The 22,094-nt window shown below is 32.8% G+C and overlaps 1 protein-coding gene across 3 annotated transcripts in view; it reads left to right on the forward strand.

Annotated features, from left to right (window-relative positions):
* LOC126748107 (uncharacterized) overlaps window positions 1-22,094 on the forward strand; it is a 98,969-nt gene that overhangs the window by 61,500 nt on the left and 15,375 nt on the right. For 2 of the 3 annotated variants that reach the window (XM_050457108.1, XM_050457109.1), the window contains one exon: window positions 16,982-17,143. The exons of the other annotated variant lie outside the window; for it this stretch is intronic. In XM_050457108.1, coding sequence (XP_050313065.1) covers window positions 16,982-17,143 — 162 coding nt within the window. The remainder of the gene's footprint in view (window positions 1-16,981; window positions 17,144-22,094) is intronic. 3 annotated transcript variants of the gene reach the window in all.

The raw sequence follows: 22,094 nt of genomic DNA on the forward strand, positions 1-22,094 counted from the left end.
CGTTTTCTCCTCGTTCTGCACTAGTCATTTGACCCAACTGTTTTATTCCCTTGGGTCCGACTATTTTTGGTGGCACATGGACAGTTGTTAGGCCTGTCTCGTCGCAGTTCCAAATTTTTTTTGGTGTGAAATTGCCGCGAGATAGGCCTTCTTTGGAATTCCTTAAGAAGTTATGTTTGTTTTATTAAAGGACGTTGATCGGGCCAAATTTGTAGGCTCGGGTTTCCAAATCTGGATGTTTTTTAAGGAACTGCCTTAGCCATTCCTTTCCAGCTATGTTATTTTGGTCCCATGAAGGCGGATGTAACTTATTATTTGCAATTGCATACTGTAACGAAGTTACAAGATTTTGTCTTTATTTTATAGTAATAAGGGTAAGCCCAGGCAGTCTTTTATAAGACAACTTAGATAATTTTGCTCCGTTAACATTTTAACCTCCAATTTTATAATTTACATAACAAAAACATACATTTTAAGCATTACCTGTGAGTCATGAGGGGTTTATGATTGTAAACATACATAAACAAACCCACTTAAAGAGGTTTCTAGCCTGATAGTATCCTGGAAAGGTTTAATTTCTTATGGGTTATACTTAGTTCTCTGTTGACTATGTTGTAGTCTCTGGCCTCCATAAAGATCCACAAAGAATAATAATAAAGAACCACAAATGCCTAAAACTGAGAGGGTTTTCATCACTATGCTTCCAGTTTTCCGGTTATTTTCATGAAATTTTCCTTTCATGCTGTTGCATTGTTTACATGTTCTATTTTGCAAGTTTCAAGGTTTACCTACCTTGAGAAGCCCTGTTAAATGAAGGGGCATGCCTGGTGTGGCAAAATATAATATAAATTATATTTCCGTTTCCCGCGGTTTTCCTGAAAAGCCGGTTTTCTTGTACACATGTGGCAAGCTTTTGTCCCGCTGTTTTCACCTAGAAATACCCGGTTTTGAGAGCTGAAACTAAGTTTGTTTTCCATATAAGGTCGTGGCCTATAAATCTGTACCGTTTTCATGAGGAAAAACTTTATTTTCATTAAGTTTTCCCAATTGCATTTTTATCCCACGATTGGTTCCGAGGATATTCGTGAGTCGTCGGCATCCAAATTCCTGCGATGGGTATAAAAAGGTTCCAGGTCCACCAAGGTGACACATTCGTCGCAGTAAGGCCGTACCATACCTTTCGAGCGAAGTAGTTACGGTATTTTAGTTGCCATTTTTACAAGTTTGGAAGACGGTGGTATTTTATTTTTCCGCTGTGAGTTTTTTGATCTGTGATTATTTATTAGAATATTCATATTGATTCCGTTCCGCTTTATGAACTTTTAAAACTGTGGTTTGGACTCTTTCTTCGTATTTTGTAGGGCAAGCCACAGTCGCGAATGTTATTAACTGGTGCCTGGACACTATCTTTCTTCGTGTTATGTAGGGCAGGTACTAAACGGTTTGCAACCAGAGAAACACTCACTGCGGATTTATTTTATTGATAATTTTTATTGTTGACTTTTTATTTTCTGCTCTGTCCGCGACCGTACCGTTCCGTTAATTATTTTATTGAGGAAAACTACTGCTTGGACACTATCTTTCTTCGTGTTTTGTAGGGCAGGCAGTAGCCGCGTTTATTAAGTATTACTTGTCTTCTCAAAGTGGTGAAAGACAATTAATAACCGAGTCCGTGATAATATAATTATTATCCGTATATTAACAGAGCAGGGGTAAATGTTGACCGATTGATTGAGATTGCTTCGCTTGATTGGTGTTGAGTTTCCGGCTTTGCTTCACGAATGTCATCCGTAACCGCTTGTACAAAACATCATAACCCCGTCCCTTAAATCATACTATTTTGCGTCATTAATAGAGTGCCGAATTTTCCGGTACATTTTCCCAAATAAATGCCTGTGCTTAATCATAGAAGTAGGTAATGGGGGATTGTTACATTTTAAGGACACTTTTGTTCATTTAGTTTTAAGCAACCAAACCTGTTACTTACTTATTAGTATTTGTAATAATAAAGATTAAGAGCAATAAGATCTCATTATAACCGGACAGTCTACTTTCAATCTTTACCTGGTTTCTCCACTGTCTAAAGGCTTACCCGAGAGGCTAGAGGGGACTCTAAGCTCCTTTAATTACTTAGAGTGGCGCCCAGGCATTTTATCAATTTTTCTCCTATAACTGTACAAAGAAATTGTGAGGGGGGTTGACGGATATCCTGCGACGTCAAAGGTTAGAGGGTGGACATACGGCGAGTACGTAGGAACCCCCCGCTACAATACTGGGATGCTAAGGTACGAACATCCATTTTAGTTAACCCATAATGCAGGCATGCAGCAGTGAGAAGGTAGGTTTTTAACTCAACCTCTTCTTTTCTATTAAAAACCTGTTTCACATTATGGGCAGCAACATATCAAAATTCTGCAACTCCCGAATTTCTGAAGGATTGTACGTGTCTGATAAACGTAGTTTTGGATATGTTATGGCTAATTAATAACTTCCCACTGATACATTTATTAGCTGCTGCAATTATATCCTGGGAGTTTATATGCGCTCTTTTTGCACCTACTTTACTTCGAGGCATTTTAATTGACTATCTGAAACAAGAAAAAGTCTTTTAAGGTATACCTATATAACTAAAATAAAAGTAAAAATGACATTTTCATTAAGATTGTGCTTTGTAATAACTCATGTACCTTGGACCGGTTCAAGGTACACAATGGTATTATTTCAGCAATTCTTTGCTTTCTACCTTTAGGTTATGCCTTTAAGTAAAAAATACATTCATTAATATCAAGCTTAAACACCTGTTTTCAATTGTAATAATAAAAATAATTATGTTAACAATTTAAACGGATGTTGACGCATAACAAATTGTTCAATAAATTAAATACCACGATGCAAAACATAAAACACTCTATAGAAACCCGAACGACTGATTTTTGACATACAGTATTGTGCCTAAATATACCAACAAGCGATGTTTTCAAAAATATTATTTGCTCCTTTATTTATTCCATATTATTTCTGTACTTTTAAGTACACGCCTCTGTATTATTTATAAATATACCGAGATATCATAAGAATGCCAATGCAGAGTAAGGAACTTCATGTTTGTTTATTTAGACAATATGCATAAATATAGCAACATTCTTGTTTCGCATTTCTTTTATCAGTTAAATATCGATTTACCTGCTGTAAAGTTGTTATTTTTGAATCTCAGAATTAACTTAAAATGGGTCGCTCAAAAACCGTCTCTGGTGATGTAAGAAAAATTATTGTGGAGCATTACGAAAATGGTGTTATGCAGAGTGACATTGCAAGAAGCTTACGGCTTCACAGGTCAATCGTATCCAGAGTTTGTAAAAAATTTCGCCTTACTGGAACAGCTGCACCGGCGCCCATTCCTGGTAGACCCAGAAAAACAAATTTGAGGATGGATACGCAGCTGCTACGAATTCAAAGAAAATCCTTTTTTGTCTTCTTCCCAAATTTTGGCAAAATTAAAAGAGGGTGGAGGAGTAAACCTCAGTTCCAGTACCGTAAGGAGAGGATTACTTGATGCCAACTTATCTGCTCGTCGCCCCGCCAAAAAACCGTTACTCTCAAAGAAGAACGTCAAGGCTCGTTTTCACTTTGCCCAATCTCATGTCCACTGGTCTGTAGCTGATTGGAAGAAAGTCGTATTTAGTGATGAATCTAAATATAATTTATTCAGGACTGAGGGAGTGATGTACGTCAGACGCCCCAGTGAACAAAGATTAAACAAAAAGTACATTTGCCCAACAGTTAAACATCGAGGGGGAAATATTCTTGTATGGGGATGTTTCTCGGCTCGTGGCATGGGACCCATAGTAAGAATAGTGGGCAAAATGGATCGTTTCATGTACAAAGACATTCTGCAAACACATTTAGTGCCATATATGGATGAAGTCATGTCAGTAACAGCCATATTTCAGCATGACAACGATCCAAAACATGCTTCTCAATTTGTTAAGAGGTGGCTATCCGATGAAAAAATAAATGTAATGGTCTGGCCATCTCAATCGCCAGACCTAAACCCTATAGAGAATTTATGGCATTACATTGACACCAAAATCAGGCACCTAACATGCTCTAATACAAATATTCTCTTTGAAATAGTGGAAAAGGCTTGGAAAGAAGTGAACAATGACTATATTGTGAAATTAATTGAGTCCATGCCAAGACGATGTGCAGATGTTATAAAGGAGAAGGGGTACTACACGAAATATTGAATTGATTTTAATTTAGTTGGGTTATATTTTTTTAGAATCAAAACTATTTTTTGTTGCTATATTTTTGAATAATAAATTTGCATAAAACAATTTGGTGTTTTATTTATTATGATACAAAAAATATGATAATATGAAAATATGAACAGGCTCTAACTATTCTTGTAAATAATATATAAACCTTACTTATAAAATAGACACTAAAAGATATATAACAGGAAAGTTCAATGTTGCTATCTTTTTGCACAATATTGTATGTATGTAGCTGCCACCTATCGAAGAAATATTAATAGTGGGTAGAAAATAAAATGTACAGACCGGTCCAAGGTGCAACACTCTCCGCTATAGAAAAGGCACAAATACTTTTAGATACAGAACTAGTGACTTACCATTGTTTTCAACATAAAATGGAAAGCATGCATTTCTTAGTACATCATCTAATTTCCTCTAAGTAAGAACATATCGTCCCTCCAATGTCAAAACCGCGAATGTGCAAATTTGTAGTTTTGAGAAAACCCCCATTTAATACTGGAATGAGCACTAAAAATACACCCTTTTTTTAGAGTGCTGATGTATAATTAGGATTGGTCACTGTTCAAGTTGCAACTTAAATTTATATTGATTTTTTTTCTTTAAGACAGCACATTCGTTGTTTTGGCATTGAGGGAACGATATTTAATACATAAAAAGAAACAATTAAAATAATTGCTATGGTCAATGGTTATGACGAAAGGATTATTCGTAAGCTGATCCAAGATTCCAAAATTGGGCCATCAATGTTTGGCCAAATCTTTTAAAAACCTCAAAATAAAGATAAACTGAAGACCAATGAAAAGTCTGGGATTTATGAGAACAAATATGATAAGAATCATATAGGGCAAACAAAATAAATTAATATCACATTTAAATAACATGTAGCTCATGTGAACTATGGAAGGTTTGATAGTATTTAAAACATGTCAAACAGCCAAACTTGACTTTCATCAAGTTCATCACGGAACATGTTTTAAATACTGGCAACTTTGTAGGAATAGATAATTTAAGATCCAGTAAAACCAGTTAGTAAAAATTGGAAACTATACGACAGTTTAGAGATATTGAAATATCAAAAAACCATTCTTAATAGGAAGAGGTCTTCCAATCCCTTATTAACGGTCCAATCCCTTATAGTCAATAGTATAGTTTAGTTAGCGTTTAAATTTTTTTCAGTCATCCTTCATTGGATTTTCCGCTCTGTTAATTGCATCTTTAGTATATAATGCGACTCGTAAATAGTTTTCATCCTCTCCCGAAGATGCTAACATCGTTAGCGAAACACGTGTCCAGAGTAAAAATAAATAGTTTTGGTTAGTGGTAAAACTGTTTTGTGGTTTTAGTCAACTATGTTTTGCGTTTAGGTCCAGTTCCCGTTTCCTTACTTTATCAATATAGGGTTACTAAATAATATAAACTTTTGATTTTTAGGAACATATTGATAGGTTATTAATGAAAAGCGAAGTAAGGACTATTGCTATTGACCCCATTTTACGGCTTTATTAAAGTTTAGAACACTAAAAGTCCGAGTTAAGGAAAATTTGTACTACAATTTGGTTTGGGTCACTCTGTAAAATAAACATTTTTTTTTCATGTCGATTTTCCGCATGTACATATATCAACATTTCATTCTATCGTAGGTGCCAAATTTTACTAAGAGAAATATTACTTTTTGGGATAATCTATAGTAATCATAATTAATTGTGTATGTAATGCAATCATCTATTTGCCATCTGGTACTATATTGTATTTTTTGATGTTTGCCTTTACATAAATTGGGATGTACATAATTATTAAAAGCACACATGAATTTCTTTTAAGCAACAGCTTTCGTAAATAATCCTGTAAAATAGATGGCTTGATTTTTAAAACTCGCTTGTAAACTAATTGTATAAACCATAAAGTTGATTCTAATTTAGATTATTTTTATATACGAAGTGCAGAAGGTTTATGACAGATATGTAAAAATATTACGTCATACATTTCTGGATGTAATTTTAAGTACAGCTAGTAGACTATGGCACTTTTACGCATCTTTAAAATAAAAATTAGCATTTTAGGACGTACATATGTTATGAAATTTGTTAGTTTTATATTATGTGTAGTTCTCTTGTTTATCACACATTTTTACAGCCTGTATGTTTTTTTTTGGGAATAAATTGTTACTACTGAAATAAGAAGTTGCTCTTTTAAGCTTTTAATATTTCCTAATTCTTGCTATAAGTGTTTGCTCTGCCCCTCTATACCTGGGAAATAGATTTTAATTAGTGTTCGTATATAGAAATGTGTAAGTGTAATAAACCAATCTATGCAGTATTTTTTCTACTTCGCGCTTAAAAGGAGTATGTTTTTAATTTTTTTTTTCTATAGTAGTGCGTAGGTAGATTTAATTGAAACATTTCTTCAAAATCGTTCTTGCTGATAGTTAATGTTGAAACCATTCAGCCAATTAACTCAACTAGATTAGCCAGAAATTAAAATTATTTTCCCGTCCTTTCGATGGTTGTCTCATTGGATATTCCGATATAGTAAGAAATTTTAGTCTGGCCTTTTGGCATAAGATATACCTAAAATAACGATGAGTTACTTATTTTATTCAAAAATCAACTTAGAAATTACTATCTCATACTCTCAAAAATTGAAAAGAAGAAGAAAATAGACGTATTTAAAAGAAATATGAACTCAAATCTATAATGATACCGTTCGATATACTTAATTTAATTTAAGTTCAATAAGTTTTAAATACAATAATTTACTTGAGGTATAATAGATTTTTTATATACCTCGGAGCTGAGGTTTAATCTATTAATCTCTGAGCTCGTTTCTTCTTTTCAAAATCCTACCTAACTTTGTTATGAGTATTAAAATTAAAAAACGATAAAAACAACGAGAAGACCTACTTTTTAAAAAATACCTAATTTGAACCAACGTTCCAGTAGTTATATCTACTACCGTTATCAAGGTAATTAAGGTAAAATTAAATTAAAAATATAAATCAAATATACTTATCTTTCAAATCTCCCGCTATATAATACCTCCTTCAAAACTCCTTCCTAATTACTTACATATATGCGACTACAATTTAAATACTTTTTTTATATAATTTGAGCCGCTCAGGAGCAGAGTGGCCCAAGTGCAAAAAAGTAGTTTTGAGATAATTGACATTAAATTTTTTTATAAAAAGTCAAACGGAAATTTGTATCGTAAAAGATTTATTTATTATAAGTTTACAACTTTAATAATAATAATATGGCGCATAACATTATATTGGAACAAAATAATTTCAAAAAACATTGTTTTTCTGTAAAAAAAAACCAGTTGGGCCACTCTGCCCTTTAAAATTATTAAAAAAAAAACAAATTATAGCACTTGAGCCTCAACGTCTTGTTCTTGTGTCGCAATATCTTCATTAACAGCATTCTCACTGGTTGTCAAATTATTATAAAATTCATGGGCGATTGGGGGTATATAGCACAGAAGTCCTTGCAGGTCTTTATACTTCAATTTTTCGATAGGTCGGCCTCTGGGATACAAATACAGTACATCTAACTGGAAGGCATCCTGTCTCATCTGTTGAAGCTCTGTGCGTTTTTTAGTGACATTCACATTGTAGAAAAGAGCGGCATCATTATTAGAATATTTGAAATAAAGGTTCCTCGGATTTAAACTTTAGCCACTGAATTTCTAGCCATTCGACTTTTACATTTTCTTCTCCTTTTTTTCGATTGGTTAAAAGTTTTTCCAAATTCACTGTACTTCTAAAGTCACCACTTGTCATCTTTACTACTTTAAATTTATTGGTCTTTGTGGCACTTATAATTACTTTAATCCAATCATCTGGCAAAAAAATGTCTTGGAAGTAGCGTTTTTGCTTTTCAATCAGGCCAAAATCTTGGTCACATGGCAAGTAGGAATGGCCGGACACAAGAAATTTGTGATCGATAACTTTTGGACTGAAGTTATCAAAATAAGTCATGTACGCACAAATTGCAGCCATTTTTATGTTTCTATTCTGGCCTCCGCACTGGTCGCTGTACATAATTCAATTGGGAGTTTGTACATAATTTTTGACATAATGCATGATACATGAGCCTATTTCTTGAGGTCCACGTGATGCAATTCCCTCATGCCAGAGGTACATGTGTGCCTGGTTTGTAGTTAGGTTATGGATACCTAAACAATATGTCCATAACTGCCTCTGGTAGTAGGCTACCCCTGTAGAAATATTAGGCGTAGGTAATGTCTTCATAAGATCAAATGCAATGGTCGTTGTGGAATTTGAATCTTGTTTTGGATCTTCTCGCATTCCATTTCGAGCTGCTTCTGCCTTGCGTAAATGAAGTTCTTTTTCCATTTCCACTTTTCTTTTATCTTCGCCAGTTAAACTATTTATTTTTACCTTCATAGAATTTGACACTTTCTGTTCACACTCATCACTTTGTAAATACAAGTTGTATAATTTGCTTATGTTTAAATCTGGTGAAAGATATTCCCGGTTTGGATTTTTAACCCTGCTATAGTGCGATTTATACTTGGCAAATTTGTTGACAAAATGTTTAACATTATCAATATCCACCTGATTAGTTTTTTTTTTTGGGGGGATGCTTACCTTTTCTATCTAGTGTAGTATGCTCGCCACCCCTCGTTTTATTAATTAGAGCTCTGGTCAAGCGACCATCCGAAACCCTCAAAGCATTTTTAAAAAAAAAAGTTTACAGGCAATAACTTCATCTCCAGTTTCTTTGGGAAGTTTATAAATACGTGTCTTACTACGTTTGTTTGGATCTTGAGAATGCGTGAAACGACCCTTATTAGATACTGTTACTTGGCCAAGATGTCTGTAAATTGAAGTTTGATAAACTGTAAAAATTCTCGAAGATGCGTTTTCTCTCTTGGATACTTAGTAGCAAGTGGCATTGTCTGGAACAATTGCATTCTCCGTTAAAAAAAGTTTTTTCTGCAACTTCGTTTCCCCTGTAGTTAAGGTAAGATTTTCCGGAGTTTCTTGCAACTTTACTTTTTTGCCTTTTCCAACCTTCATATTTTGTCTTTCTTTTTCTACCTTTTTTTTCCTCCACGATGTTGGCATTAGGTGCAATGTTCTGAATCGACTCTCCAGAATCACTTTCGGACTCGTCATCCGTTGGCGGGTGAAAATCCGAACCAGAGTCTATATCAAATTCACTGGGTTCGGCTATGCTAGAAATATCTGACATTCTCCCCTGAAACAAATGAAAATTATCTTATAACTTATGGTTATAATTATTATGGTTACGAAAAGCCTAAGCCAAGTCACTCCCTGTAATTTGTTTTTATTTTCAGGTTATGTTTTTTTAAAATATTATTCTTATTACATGCATGCCATACGTAAACTTAATATTTCTAACTTACCTGTGCTAGCACATCAACAGATTTGCAAAAATTGTTTTAATAAAATATTTATTTCCCGTTTACAAAAATAGAAAAACACTGACAACGACAACGACAACTTTTGAAAAGTCAAACTGGCCCAACTGCTAGACCAACTGTCACTTTTCTGCTACATGTTATGTAAATCCAGTGTGCTGGCCCAAGTGTACTAAGAGCGCCATCTAGTGAATATTAGAGAAAGGTCAATTGGGCCACTTTTAATTTGTAAATAATTCTACGAATACGGGCCTATCTGAAATATGTAATTTTTTCACTTGGGCCACTCTGCTCCTGAGCGACTCATTTCACGGTTTATTAATAGTCTGACAAACTGTTTCGAAAGATAACAAAATATTCAAAGGTTTCTTAATTAAAATTAAAGGGGTGTGATCTTAATGTAAATTAATGATAGAAAATATATGAATATCAGATATTTTAACTTTATTTTATTATTTAATTTTGAGAATACCTTGATCTACCTCTCTCTTTAGCAAAGGAATCCATGTATTATTAAAATCAACCGAACAAATAGCTAAGCATTTATCTTCATTTAACATTGTAAATGCACTTTCCTTTAGTTTACGTAATTTTGAAATTGGTTTCTTTGCTAAAATTGAGGAAGCATTCCAGTTTATTCTATGGTTACTGTCGAATGCATGTTATGTAATGTTGGATTTTTGAAAATCATTGTTTTTTATGTAAGATTTATGTTCATTAATTCTTTTTGGTAATGGTCTACAGGTTTCACCTATGTAAAATTTACCACAAGTACGAGGAATTTTATATTTTACATTTTTATTAAATTAATTTTTATTGAAAGGTTTAGTTTTTGTTAATAAATATCGTAATGTGTTTTGTGATTTAAAAATAGTTCTTATATTAAATTTTTTAGCAATTCTTTTTATCTTATCAGAAAAACCTGGAATAAATGGTAAAATAAGATTTGTCTTAAAAATTGGTTGATTCAATTTTATACGTGGATTATCAAACTCTTTAAAGCAATTTTCCAAAAATTCTTTGTCATAATTATTTTGTATTAAGATATTTTTAATTATATTGGAACACGTGACTAAATGTGCCAAGCATAAGGCCAAAAAACGAAGGGAAAAAAATTTTTTTTAATTAAATCTTTTTCAGTTGTTAAATATAAGGAAGTTGACCATCAGCCTCCTTTTCAAGAGTAAATTTTATAGTAGATTCTTTGGAGTTAATGTAATTAACTAAGATCTATTTCGTTATGGTGATATATTGAAAAAATATCATCAATATATCGCCACCATATTTTAGGTTTTTTATCAAATGTATTAATAATTTCAGATTCAAAATTTTCTATAAATATATTACTTAAAATTGGTGAGAGAGGAGAAGAAAAGAGGAGAACCAATAGCCATACTAAAGTTTTGTTGATAAAATTCATTATTGTATTGGAAATAAGTAGTTTTTACACAATAGGTTAAAAGTTCTAAAATTGTACTAGCACGAAACGCTTAGTGTTGTACGTTCTGCTAAATTATTAGTATTCTCTAATTTATTTTTAACAATACAGGGTGTTTTTTATATATTGCGACAAAATTCAGGAACGTGTTCTTTGGACAAAAATTCGCAAAAAAGTTCCTATAAACATAGGTCCTAAACCTTAAATTTTTTGTGCGAAAACCGTGCATCTAACGGACAAAGTCCAAGGGATCAAAAATGTTGCAAATACAACGGGGAATTTAAAAATATTTTTTAATACAAGAAAAACCAGTGGCGTACCATTTTTCTTTATAAAAGTATTCAGCGGAAAACCTGCACACACGGCACTGGAGAACATAAAAATGTTAAAAGTATGTTGGTAAATGGCTCTGGATACACAGACCCTGCATGATTACACAGACCCTGCAGACAAATATCTACAGGGGTATTTAAGTTATCGAAAAAAAATCATTTTTTTGTTAAAACTTTACCACCCTGTAGCTCAAAATCTAAAAGGTTTAGGACCTATAGGAACTTTTTTGCGAATTTTTGTCCAAAGAACACGTTCCTGAATTTTGTCGCAATATATAAAAAACACCCTGTATAAGTGTTGAGAATTTTTAATGTAAGAATCAGAATTATTAGTGTATGGAGTAAGATATTTAAAAGATATTTTGCAAGAGAGTTATAACGGTAGTAGATATAACTACCGAAACATTGGTTCAAATTAGGTATTTTTAAAAAAAGAGGTTTTATCGTTTTTTAATTTTAATATTCATAACAAAGTTGGGTAGGATATTGAAAAGAAGAAACGAGCTCAGAGATTAATAGATTAAACCTCAGTTCCTAGGTATATAAAAAATCTATTATACCTCAAGTAAATTATTTAAAACTTGAATTCAACTTAAATTAAGTATATCGAACGGTATCATTATAGATTTGAGTTCATATTTCTTTTAAATACGTGAATAAGTCTATTTTCTTCTTCTTTTCAATTTTTAAGCCTGTGAGATAGTAATTTCTATATTGATTTTTGCTATAAGTGACGTAATACCCAATACAATAAGTAACTCATTATGAATGCGTCACAACAATACAGATTTTACTTAAAATAACCATATTTCATTCAAATAATACTTCATTTATGATTCCGTTAGAAAAATTTTGCTTAACGAATACCCATTTGAATAAATCCTACGTTGTAATTTGCTGTAGATATTAATGACTTTCAATCATTTTCATTTCCATGTCATTACAATTTATTCTTAAACATATTTCAGAGGTAATATATTTTAAATTGCTCTAATTTTTAATGTTTTATATAAGGTACATAAAGAGTTAGCATATACAATTCAGAATGTTGTTTTCAAAAACTCTTAAACCTATCGGTTTTATTCACAATAATTAATTACCACAATAATTAATCATTCATACCTGCATCCTTCTTGAAATAGGCCACACTAGCTCTAAACTCGTAATAAGCTAGTGCGTTTTTTAAAATTTGTGATACTTTTTTTGTTTTGCTTTTATTTTATAGCAAGGGTTCACCGAAGAAGAATATATGGAACAAGTTACTGGAACTTAAATCAGAAGCAGAGACATGAATAAGATTGGTGTTAAATAAGTTAGAAAGAGTAGAAAGAACAATAAACCTAGGCGCAAAAAAGTTCTTATTGAGACCATGAATATGACTTAAAAAACACGAATAAAGAGCGAAACCACACCGACACCTAAACCGAAGAATCTGATTAAGATTATGAAAAATACCCTGAAGACTAAAAATTAAGCGGTAGATAAGACATGAAGATCGAACATGAGCTTCAATTTTTTAATGAGAAAGCAGAAAGAACAAGATGAGCGGGAAAAACAGGATTTACTTTTAAAATATCTAAGATTTCTTATCTAAAAAACTCGAGGTGGAAAGCTTCAAGAGAACCTAAAAAAAAGAACAGGGATGTGAACCAAAGAAATGCTTGTTTGAGTTTATTTTTATATCCTAAATAAGAGATATAAGGTTCTAGGTGGTCGCGAGGCAATCTCAAAGCCCTAAGAGTTGTGTTTTTTTCATGCGAGCTCTTCTTTTCAAGATATTAATTCTTGATTCTTTTACGAATTTTTTCCTTGACAATGACATTAGAAACAGGAATAGCTTTGGTTTAGCAATTCTTCAAAATTGTTGTGACAAGGCATTGTTGATCAATGATGAATGCACGTTGTTATGATGCGAAAATTTTCTATAGTGAACAGATCTCACGTGTTTATCCCAGGTATTTCAGGCGATTGTAAACAAATACTGATGAATAAAGTAAATGAGAGATTATTTTCGTTCACAGAATTCGTTCAGTTATCAAGTAGTTGACTATTGTGTTGAGTGACTATGGAATGCCTAACAATAAATAAAAAAGTTGAAATGGTCCTCATCTATGGTGAATCTGAACGGAATATTAATAGAACCATTGAACTGTATACCATGTGACATCCTCAACGGCGACTTCCATCGCGAGTATCATTTTATCGTGTAGTGAACAATTTAATAGCAGTTTAATCACTTTATAGAAGATGGAAGTGTGAAAACGATAAATCGTTCACAAAAGAGAAGCATTACCAGTCAAAATAATGAAATTGCCGTCTTAGCTGCAGTTGCCCATAATCCTGCAGTCAGCTCACGATCAATTTCTTCTGCTTCTGGAATCTCCAAAACAAGTGTCCTGAGAATTTTGAAACGCCACAAGTTTCATCCGTATCACTTGTCGTTACATCAAGAGCTTCACGGGAATGATTTCCAAAATCGAGTGTTGTTTTGTGAATAGGTCAGTTGCATGAAAATAACAAATTTCTGCGCGTCTTATTCACCGATAAAGCTTCATTTACAAACTATGGTGTAGTTAATCGTCATAACATACATTATTGGGCAGTTGAAAATCCCAGGTGGTTTTGAGCGATAGAACATCAGCGGCTATGATCTGTGAATGTCTGGTGTGGCATCATTAATGATAAAGTCATTATTTTAGTGATGGTGTCCTTACAGGCCAAAAATACCGTAATTTTTTGCTGAAGATTCTACCAGTATTTTGGAAAGATTTGTGTTTTGAAGTGAGACTTAATATGTGGTACCAGCATGATAGTTGTCCTGCACATTATTCACGCGTTGCGCGCCGTGTTGGATCGTGACTTTAATGAACGTTGGATGGGTCGCGGTGTAGCAGTCCACTGGCCGCCACGGTCACCTGATTTGACGCCCTTTGATTTTTTTCTATGGGGTTATTCTATTTTTTTCTATGGGTATATCACGATCCACCAACGACTCTCGAAAATATAAAATCACGGAGGTTTGCGAGCAGATAACTCTACAGATGCTGCACTCTGTTTATCGATCGTTTAGAAAGCGAGTCGAAAAATGTAAGTGGAAGGTCAACACTTTGAACATTTATTGAAATAATTTTCTGACTTTTTTTGTTTCAATTTCTTTTATTTGAACTTTGTACGTTTTATTTTCAAGTTTTCGATTTTGTTGATAATAAAATTCTATCATAAGATACTATCACTTCTTTTGATAGATCATCAGATACTACCTACAAGGGCAAATGTCATTGTCAAGGAAAAAATTCGTAAAAGAATCAAGAATTAATAACTTAAGAAGGAGAGGTCGCATGTTAAAAAGTGCAGATGAAAGTTACTTATTTTGTAACGCATAATTAGATACTATTAAAAAAATAGAGGTTTCTATGCAAAAAAGTGAAGTTGACCTTGAAGACGTCCAGTCATGGTCAAACCAATGACGTCATTTTATGGCCCCCTGGAAACCATTCAAACTTCACATGAAACATTTTCTGTATACATGTTTAGTTTTCGAGATATTGCGATCTCTCAAGTTAAATGGACCACCCTGTATACCTATTTTGCGTCTTTTAGTAAAAGCTATCAAAACTTAGAAACTACTTCGTTGTTTGGCTTTGATGGTCAGGACTTTTGACAGTAGTTATTACCAAACTATTGAACAGAAATATTTACATTGCATTTTTTCTTAGAACCGACCAAGAAAGAGAATCGTTGTTTCTCTGAAACAGTTGTTCAAAGAATAAATACCAAAGTGACAAGATCTTCAACGTCGTATAATAGTGTGACTTAGGAATCATGAACAAGCTATGAAGACCTTGTTCTTAGAGCAGAAGCCTTTATAATGAATAATGTCCACACTGTATGCAATTAAGGAATTCAAACTCTGGTGGATACTACTTTAAATTCAGTAAGATTCATTCAACATTCATCTTAATTACTATCCAAAGATCCGACCGAACAGGGACCAGAGTGAAAATAATAGTTGGTTTCCTTGGTATGTTCCATCTCAAATTAAGAGGAATCAGCCGCTGAAGTCTTTCCAGGTTTGGATATGTCATTTTTTTCCCCTTAAAAATACACTGATCATGGAAGAAACTTTGAGTTCCAAGTGTTTCAACAAAATGCGCATTATTGCGGGAAATTTTTAGCAACTGTGTTCAATCTTAGAAACAAACTGGAATACCTGTATAAAACCCTTTTTCTGGCATAAGTCTGTTGGAACAATACAACGCTAATTTTTAGACGCTAAACGTAAATAATCCATGAACAGGAATAGGCTACTGGGCCCTCAACAATAAAGATCATCATTGTCGTTTGGCATGTTATTGTGACTCAACATTGACCCTGGTAATGAAGATTGATGGTTAAACTAAATAGGAAAATCATGTTTGTGATGTTGAAATGGAATTGTAAATAGCAAAGTTAGTTTTATGCTTTTGTGTTGTTTTTATTTGGTTAGGGAGGGACGGAAGTAGTGGTTAAGTTAGTTTAAGATTCTATTTTCCTTGCATGCAATATTATTAGCCATAGAAGGCAGTTTTTAGTAGTTCTCTTGGGCTCCAACTTAAATATTGTAAATTATTGTAGTTTGCATGTTCTGGATCTTATATTATTATAATTGCTTGACTTGACTGTAACTTATCACATTTATGTTGATTGGTTGAAGTAAGTATGGAACACTATAGTTCTATAAAAGAGATCCAATATTGGGATATTATAATTATTCGGGAATCATATATCTTTAACCCATTCAGCTGAGATTCATGTGTCCCCGTTAATCAAGATACATATCTGAGAATTTGAAAAAAAATGGGTTGTCTGGGCGTGTTTACGTTGGTTTTTGTTGCATAAGGAGTAGATTAAAAGTGGTAAATTAGAGTATTTCTATTGCTGAATAATTATTTTCCAATAACTCTTCTCATGCTCATTCATGTTACGAACATATACAAGCTAAACATCTTCCTATTTTTTTGTAGTTTACCAGATCCCTATACATCATGTTGAATCTACAACGTCCTTTAACGTCTCTTCCTACTTTTTTCAATTCATATGTAACGTGGTATAAACATTGTGTTGTCATTATAATAAATGGATCTACTGGATTGGATGAATTCAATTTTAATTACTAATAATCGAATAAAGTGGAGTTGTCTTTTTTCGCAGTGTGATGCAATATGGTGAGAAGAGCAATTCCTTTTAAGGTCATAGAAGATAAAGCAATGAAAATAGTTAATAATTAACATAACGCAATTCTTCGGGAAGCACTTACAGTGCTCTGATCCAATCAGATCCAATCAGAAAACACAAACTTTTTAATATCACGCGTAAACGCAAAAATTGAAAAACGTAGGTATAGAAATTAGATGCAGTTTATTGTAAATATTATTTTAAAGTTATGCTTTTGTCTGTAGTGTCTTTGCCTCTCATCTAATTTTCGCCAAAAATAGCCTCAACCGAAATTATTTAGTGTTACTATGTTATTTTCTAATTGATGGTTTCAGGATAAACCAGTATAACTCCTCCCAGAAAACTCAGGCCACTGCTAACAATTACATGGTGGTGGATCCTCAGAACAATTACACACAAGCTCAGGGAACTTATCCTCCTCCTCCTCCAATGCTGCAACATATAAATGGAACTATATCCAGATATGATGTAGCTAAGTAAGTAAAATATATAGCTGGCTTACAGAATTAACTAGACCTAAGTAAATCTATGAATTCACCTAATTCCATTAAACAATCAACATAACTTGTAAAACTAACGGCGGTGAGGCGTTATGAATAAAATCAAAATGTCACAAATGCTTTAAGACGATTTACATAAACACCCAGGAAAAATAAATTCTCTAAAAGAAGAAATTGGCTAGTTGCAATTATTTTCTAACATTATGGAGACTCACTCAATTTCTTTCTCTAGAAATTTACGCAGTTTGCCCAAATCAAGTTGTAGACCACATTTTACCGGTTTTACTTGTTATTTAGTTGATGTATGGTGATGTTATGATCTAATAAATGTACATAAATATAGAAGTTTTAAAAAATAATTGAATGTATGCATATTATATATGTTCTTAGAGCGTTGACTATACTACCTCCTTAAAAAGTCGGTTTCAGTTAATATGATTGAATTAATGTGCTCTGTTTACCACACTTCTATCCAGTCCAATTGGCTCTAGGCTAATTGAAGGCCAACATAGTTTATAATTGGTCAATATTTCCTAAGGGTTTTTTTTTTGCTATAATTGTTCCAGTATTGGATAGTTTGTTCATATATTTTTCAAGGTGTTACTATATGAAAACAGGATGTATTATACTCATTTATTTGGAAGAACCAGTAACCCTGTATTTCTGCCACATTTATTAATGTATATCATATTTAAAAGCACAAAAAATATAAATTTTTCTATTATATACCAAAAACAAGTTTATATTCTTTTATAACTCCTAGGTGTACGATGCACTTGTGTGTGTTACGCATTATTTACTGACTTATTAATTTCAAATTCAAATTACTACTAATTAATACTTAACTAATTTATATCGTACTTACGATAACTGTAGTAGTTATTAGGCAATTATTTGTTTCACAAATAGATAATATGCCTTTGACCTCAGTTTCAGAAGTGAAAAATTTGGGTATACTTTTTGATGATTCGCTAACATTTCAAGCACATATTCATAATAAATTAAAAACTGCTTATATAAGATTGAAAAAACTTAATTATTTCAAAAAAATGGCTACCATCCAAAATAAAGTATCAATTATGTGACAGTTTAATATTATCGCTATTCGACTACGGTGGTGTGGTTTATGGTTCATCTTTGACGATGCAATTAGCACACCAAACACAAAACAGCTGTATGCGTTTTTCTTACAATATTCCATTTTGAGAACATATTACACCTCATTTAAATAATAAAAATATCCTTAATATGAGTTACTGTAGAAAACTTCATTTTTATACTTTTTTACATAGAATATTAAAAACTGGTCAACCCTGATACCTTGCAGGGTTATTTAATCCATTTTTACACCAGCATCATACAAGATTTGTTAATAAATACAGGGTACCTTAACATCGCACTGCAGCTTTTCAGAAATCTTTTACATACATAGGGATTAAATTGTGGAATGATTTACCAGATAAAGTGAAGGAATTTACTTATAAAAGATTCCTAAAATACGCAAAGCAATTTCTTATTAATGAGCAAAAATAACCTACATTGCTTTCAAACCATGCGTGCTGTGCTATTGTCAGATTTTCTCACTAAAATAAAATAAGATAGGATAACCTGTAAAATTAATATATTTACTGTTAGCTTCCCTTGTTTTGTCTTTCGTCCTTTTTTTCTGCCATTTACTGTTCCATTAGAAATCTTATTGACATTTATATATAGTTTAGGTTATACAGGAGTACCGCGCACAAATGCACATGATTTGTGTATTTTGTGTTATCGTCCACTATGGTCGCGCTGTAGTCCTTTTTGTGCTCGGATTATATAGTTATACTTCCCACTAAAAACATAAATTATACATGGATAACTGAACATCCTTAATACCATATTATACTTGAGCTATTTTGAACAGTTGAACAGACTTGTAATCACATATACACATACAAAAGATCAAAGCATTCAGGGAAATGTGTCATAGTGATTAAAAATATATATCTACTGCACTCCTTGCAGAATTTTCTCTTATTTTTTATTTCTTTTATTATTATGGGAAGAAGGCTGTATGTTTTAGGTGCAAGGTAAACATAAAAAACATGAAATTTATGCTTTTAAAATTGGTTGGAATGCTTAAATTTCCTCTACCTCATGATCGCATATTATCAGAGTGATCAACACTTTGTTTGATGTCGTGAGAGTGAATATATGAATAGGTTGTTGCGATATACACGTTATTTCATCTGTACATCAGTCGGATACTGCCTCGGCTTCTTAAAGATAGTTTTCGGAATATATTTATGTAAAATATTAAGTTTATTAGAGTATTAGTATACAAACCACCTCTAACCAATATGCCATACCTCGAAATAGATTCTGCTAGCGATTTATAGACAATAATAAGTTTAATATTTAAAAATGTTCTTATAGCTTAAAATGTGTGTATTAGTTTTTTCAGTAGTGTGGCTAAATATTCAGTGTGTACATGTTATTTCATATTTTGATCAATGAATGTTACTAGGTATTTTGTTTGTGGTGTGTCCTTTACAAAGTTATTCTTATCGATTGAAATATTTATCAAATAAGGTCTACTGACGTCTGGAAGAGAAAATGCCATGAAGTTTGTTTTTATTTCATTCAGACTTAATTTATAATGTTTCTAACCAGTTTATTATTTTATGTTATTCCTCTATGGCAAATTGCTTCGTTTGATCCCAATCTATACTATAAAAAAATGTAAGGAGAGGATTTATGTGAATTGTAAACTGAACAGGGCCAATAACAATAATATCTTGTGGAATTCCTATTTTGATAACTTGATTTAATATTCTGTAAATAGTTTGTCATTAGTGTCAACGCAGTTCCCCTTATCCTAACGTGCTTTGAAAATTGAATCAGCTTATCGTAAGGCACCGTATTAAACGCCTTGGCTAGGTCGATGAATACGCCAAAACATTTTCGACAATTGTTTAGATATTGACTTTCTATTTTTTAGTAAAAAGTTTAATATGTCTTTTAGAATTTTCTCAAAGATTTTTGCAACAAAAACATGTAATTAAGCCGATTGGTCGATAATTGTATGTATTATGTTTTTAGGCCCTGCTTTATGGACAGAGGTGAAGGTATTTTTCCAGTTTCGTAAATTTTGTTTATTAATATGTAGGCTTGAGAATTTCTACATTGGGTTCAATTTTTAGATGTCTTTAATTCATTTAGCAGATATGCAATCTTTACCAGTAGAATTTTTCATTTTTAAGGTCGTGAATGTGTTTTATTAATTTAATATGAGTAACTGGCGTCAAAAATATTGATTGTTTATTTGTATTTTGTAGTTTGTGAGGATTTTTCGGATGTTGATTTTTTTCCTTCATCTCGATACCAATATAGCGCAATTTCTTGCTGATATTTTGATAGAAGAGGTCGGGTGGATGTGGTGTTTACCGACCTCTCTAAGGCATTCGATAAGAGTGACAATAATATGCTACTTAAAAAAACTCAAGGCCTTTGGCATATCAAACAATTTTCTCATTTTTCTAAGATATTATTTGCTTGGTCGTAGACAGTTTGTTTAGTACAATGAATATATATCCGCACAATTTGTAATAACATCAGGTGTGTTACAGGGCAGCAATCTTGGCCCCCTTCAATTCTTGGTCTTTATTAACGATGTTATAGTTGTCCATTTTCAATCATGTGCAAATGATCTAAAATTGTACTTGACTGAGAGGACTTACGAGAATTGTGAGAGACTACAATGTAGCTTAGACGTTTTGAGGAACGGTATGCTCATAATAGGCTGTTATTAAATGTTGACAAGTGGTCAGAGATGTCTGTTTGTAGAAAGAGATCTCCCGTAAAACCCGATTATCATGTTCGTCATTCTATTCTGATTACAACGTACAGTGCACGAGATTTGGGAGTATTAATGGGTGATCAACTTTCTTTCGCCGAGACGGTAGTCCCTGGTGCAAGGTAAAGGCTAGGTTTTATTATCCGAAACTGTATATCTTTTAACAATGTCCACTATCTTACAGCTCTGTTTAACTTTTTAGTTAGGAGTAAACTAGAGTTTAACTGTGTAAATGGATTGGAGAATGTGCAGAGGAATGTTTGAAGTACTTAGCATTTAAAGAGGACCTAGGAGGGTTCTCCAATGGTCAGACAGTGACGAACTACTATAAAGATTTCACTTTTAAGGTTTACTCAAGCGCAGACAATTACACTTTGAATCTCGTTTTTGTATAAGTTGATAGGTGGTGTCACTGTGCGTCCTTCTTTGTTGATCAGAATTTATTTTAATCTCCCAATGATTTCTCCTAGACAGAGCAATTATTTCTACCTAGTCCAAGCTCGTATTAACTTATTCAAACGTCATTAATATATGGAGTTTGCTTGCTCATACAATTTTTGGACAAATTATAGAATCTTAAAAGCATAATAGAGACTAGATGCTACTCGAGATTAAACAAAAAATATTCATCAACAGAATAAAACGCATGGTCAATTAAAACGTATTTGCACTTATGTCGAAACATTTTCAAATTCTCAATACAACGGACACTCAATGGTAAGTGGTTATACATTTTAATACGCATATAAATAATGGAGTCTTTTATGTAACTAAACTGAGGAATAGGCAAGCATAAATCATGTTCCTGGCGTGTTTGATAAATTCGGGCATTTGAGAAATTAGAAAGATGTTTGTGAACAATACACAGTTTCTAAAAACAAAAGAGTTGGTAGGGTGAGGATTTTATTTTCAATGAATAGTGGGTTGCAGTGAGTACGCAGACAGACACAATGACCGCACAGCTCTTTTCTGTAGAACAAAAGAGGATTGAAAAAGATACTGGGTACAGAAACCCCAGAATGGAATACGGTACTTAAATGTGATTCCACCAAGGCAAAATAACTAGTCCGTGCAATAACGGGACCAAGTTCC

This window comes from Anthonomus grandis, chromosome 22 (assembly GCF_022605725.1).
Source record: "Anthonomus grandis grandis chromosome 22, icAntGran1.3, whole genome shotgun sequence".
In the NCBI taxonomy this organism is placed as follows: Eukaryota; Metazoa; Arthropoda; class Insecta; order Coleoptera; family Curculionidae; genus Anthonomus; species Anthonomus grandis.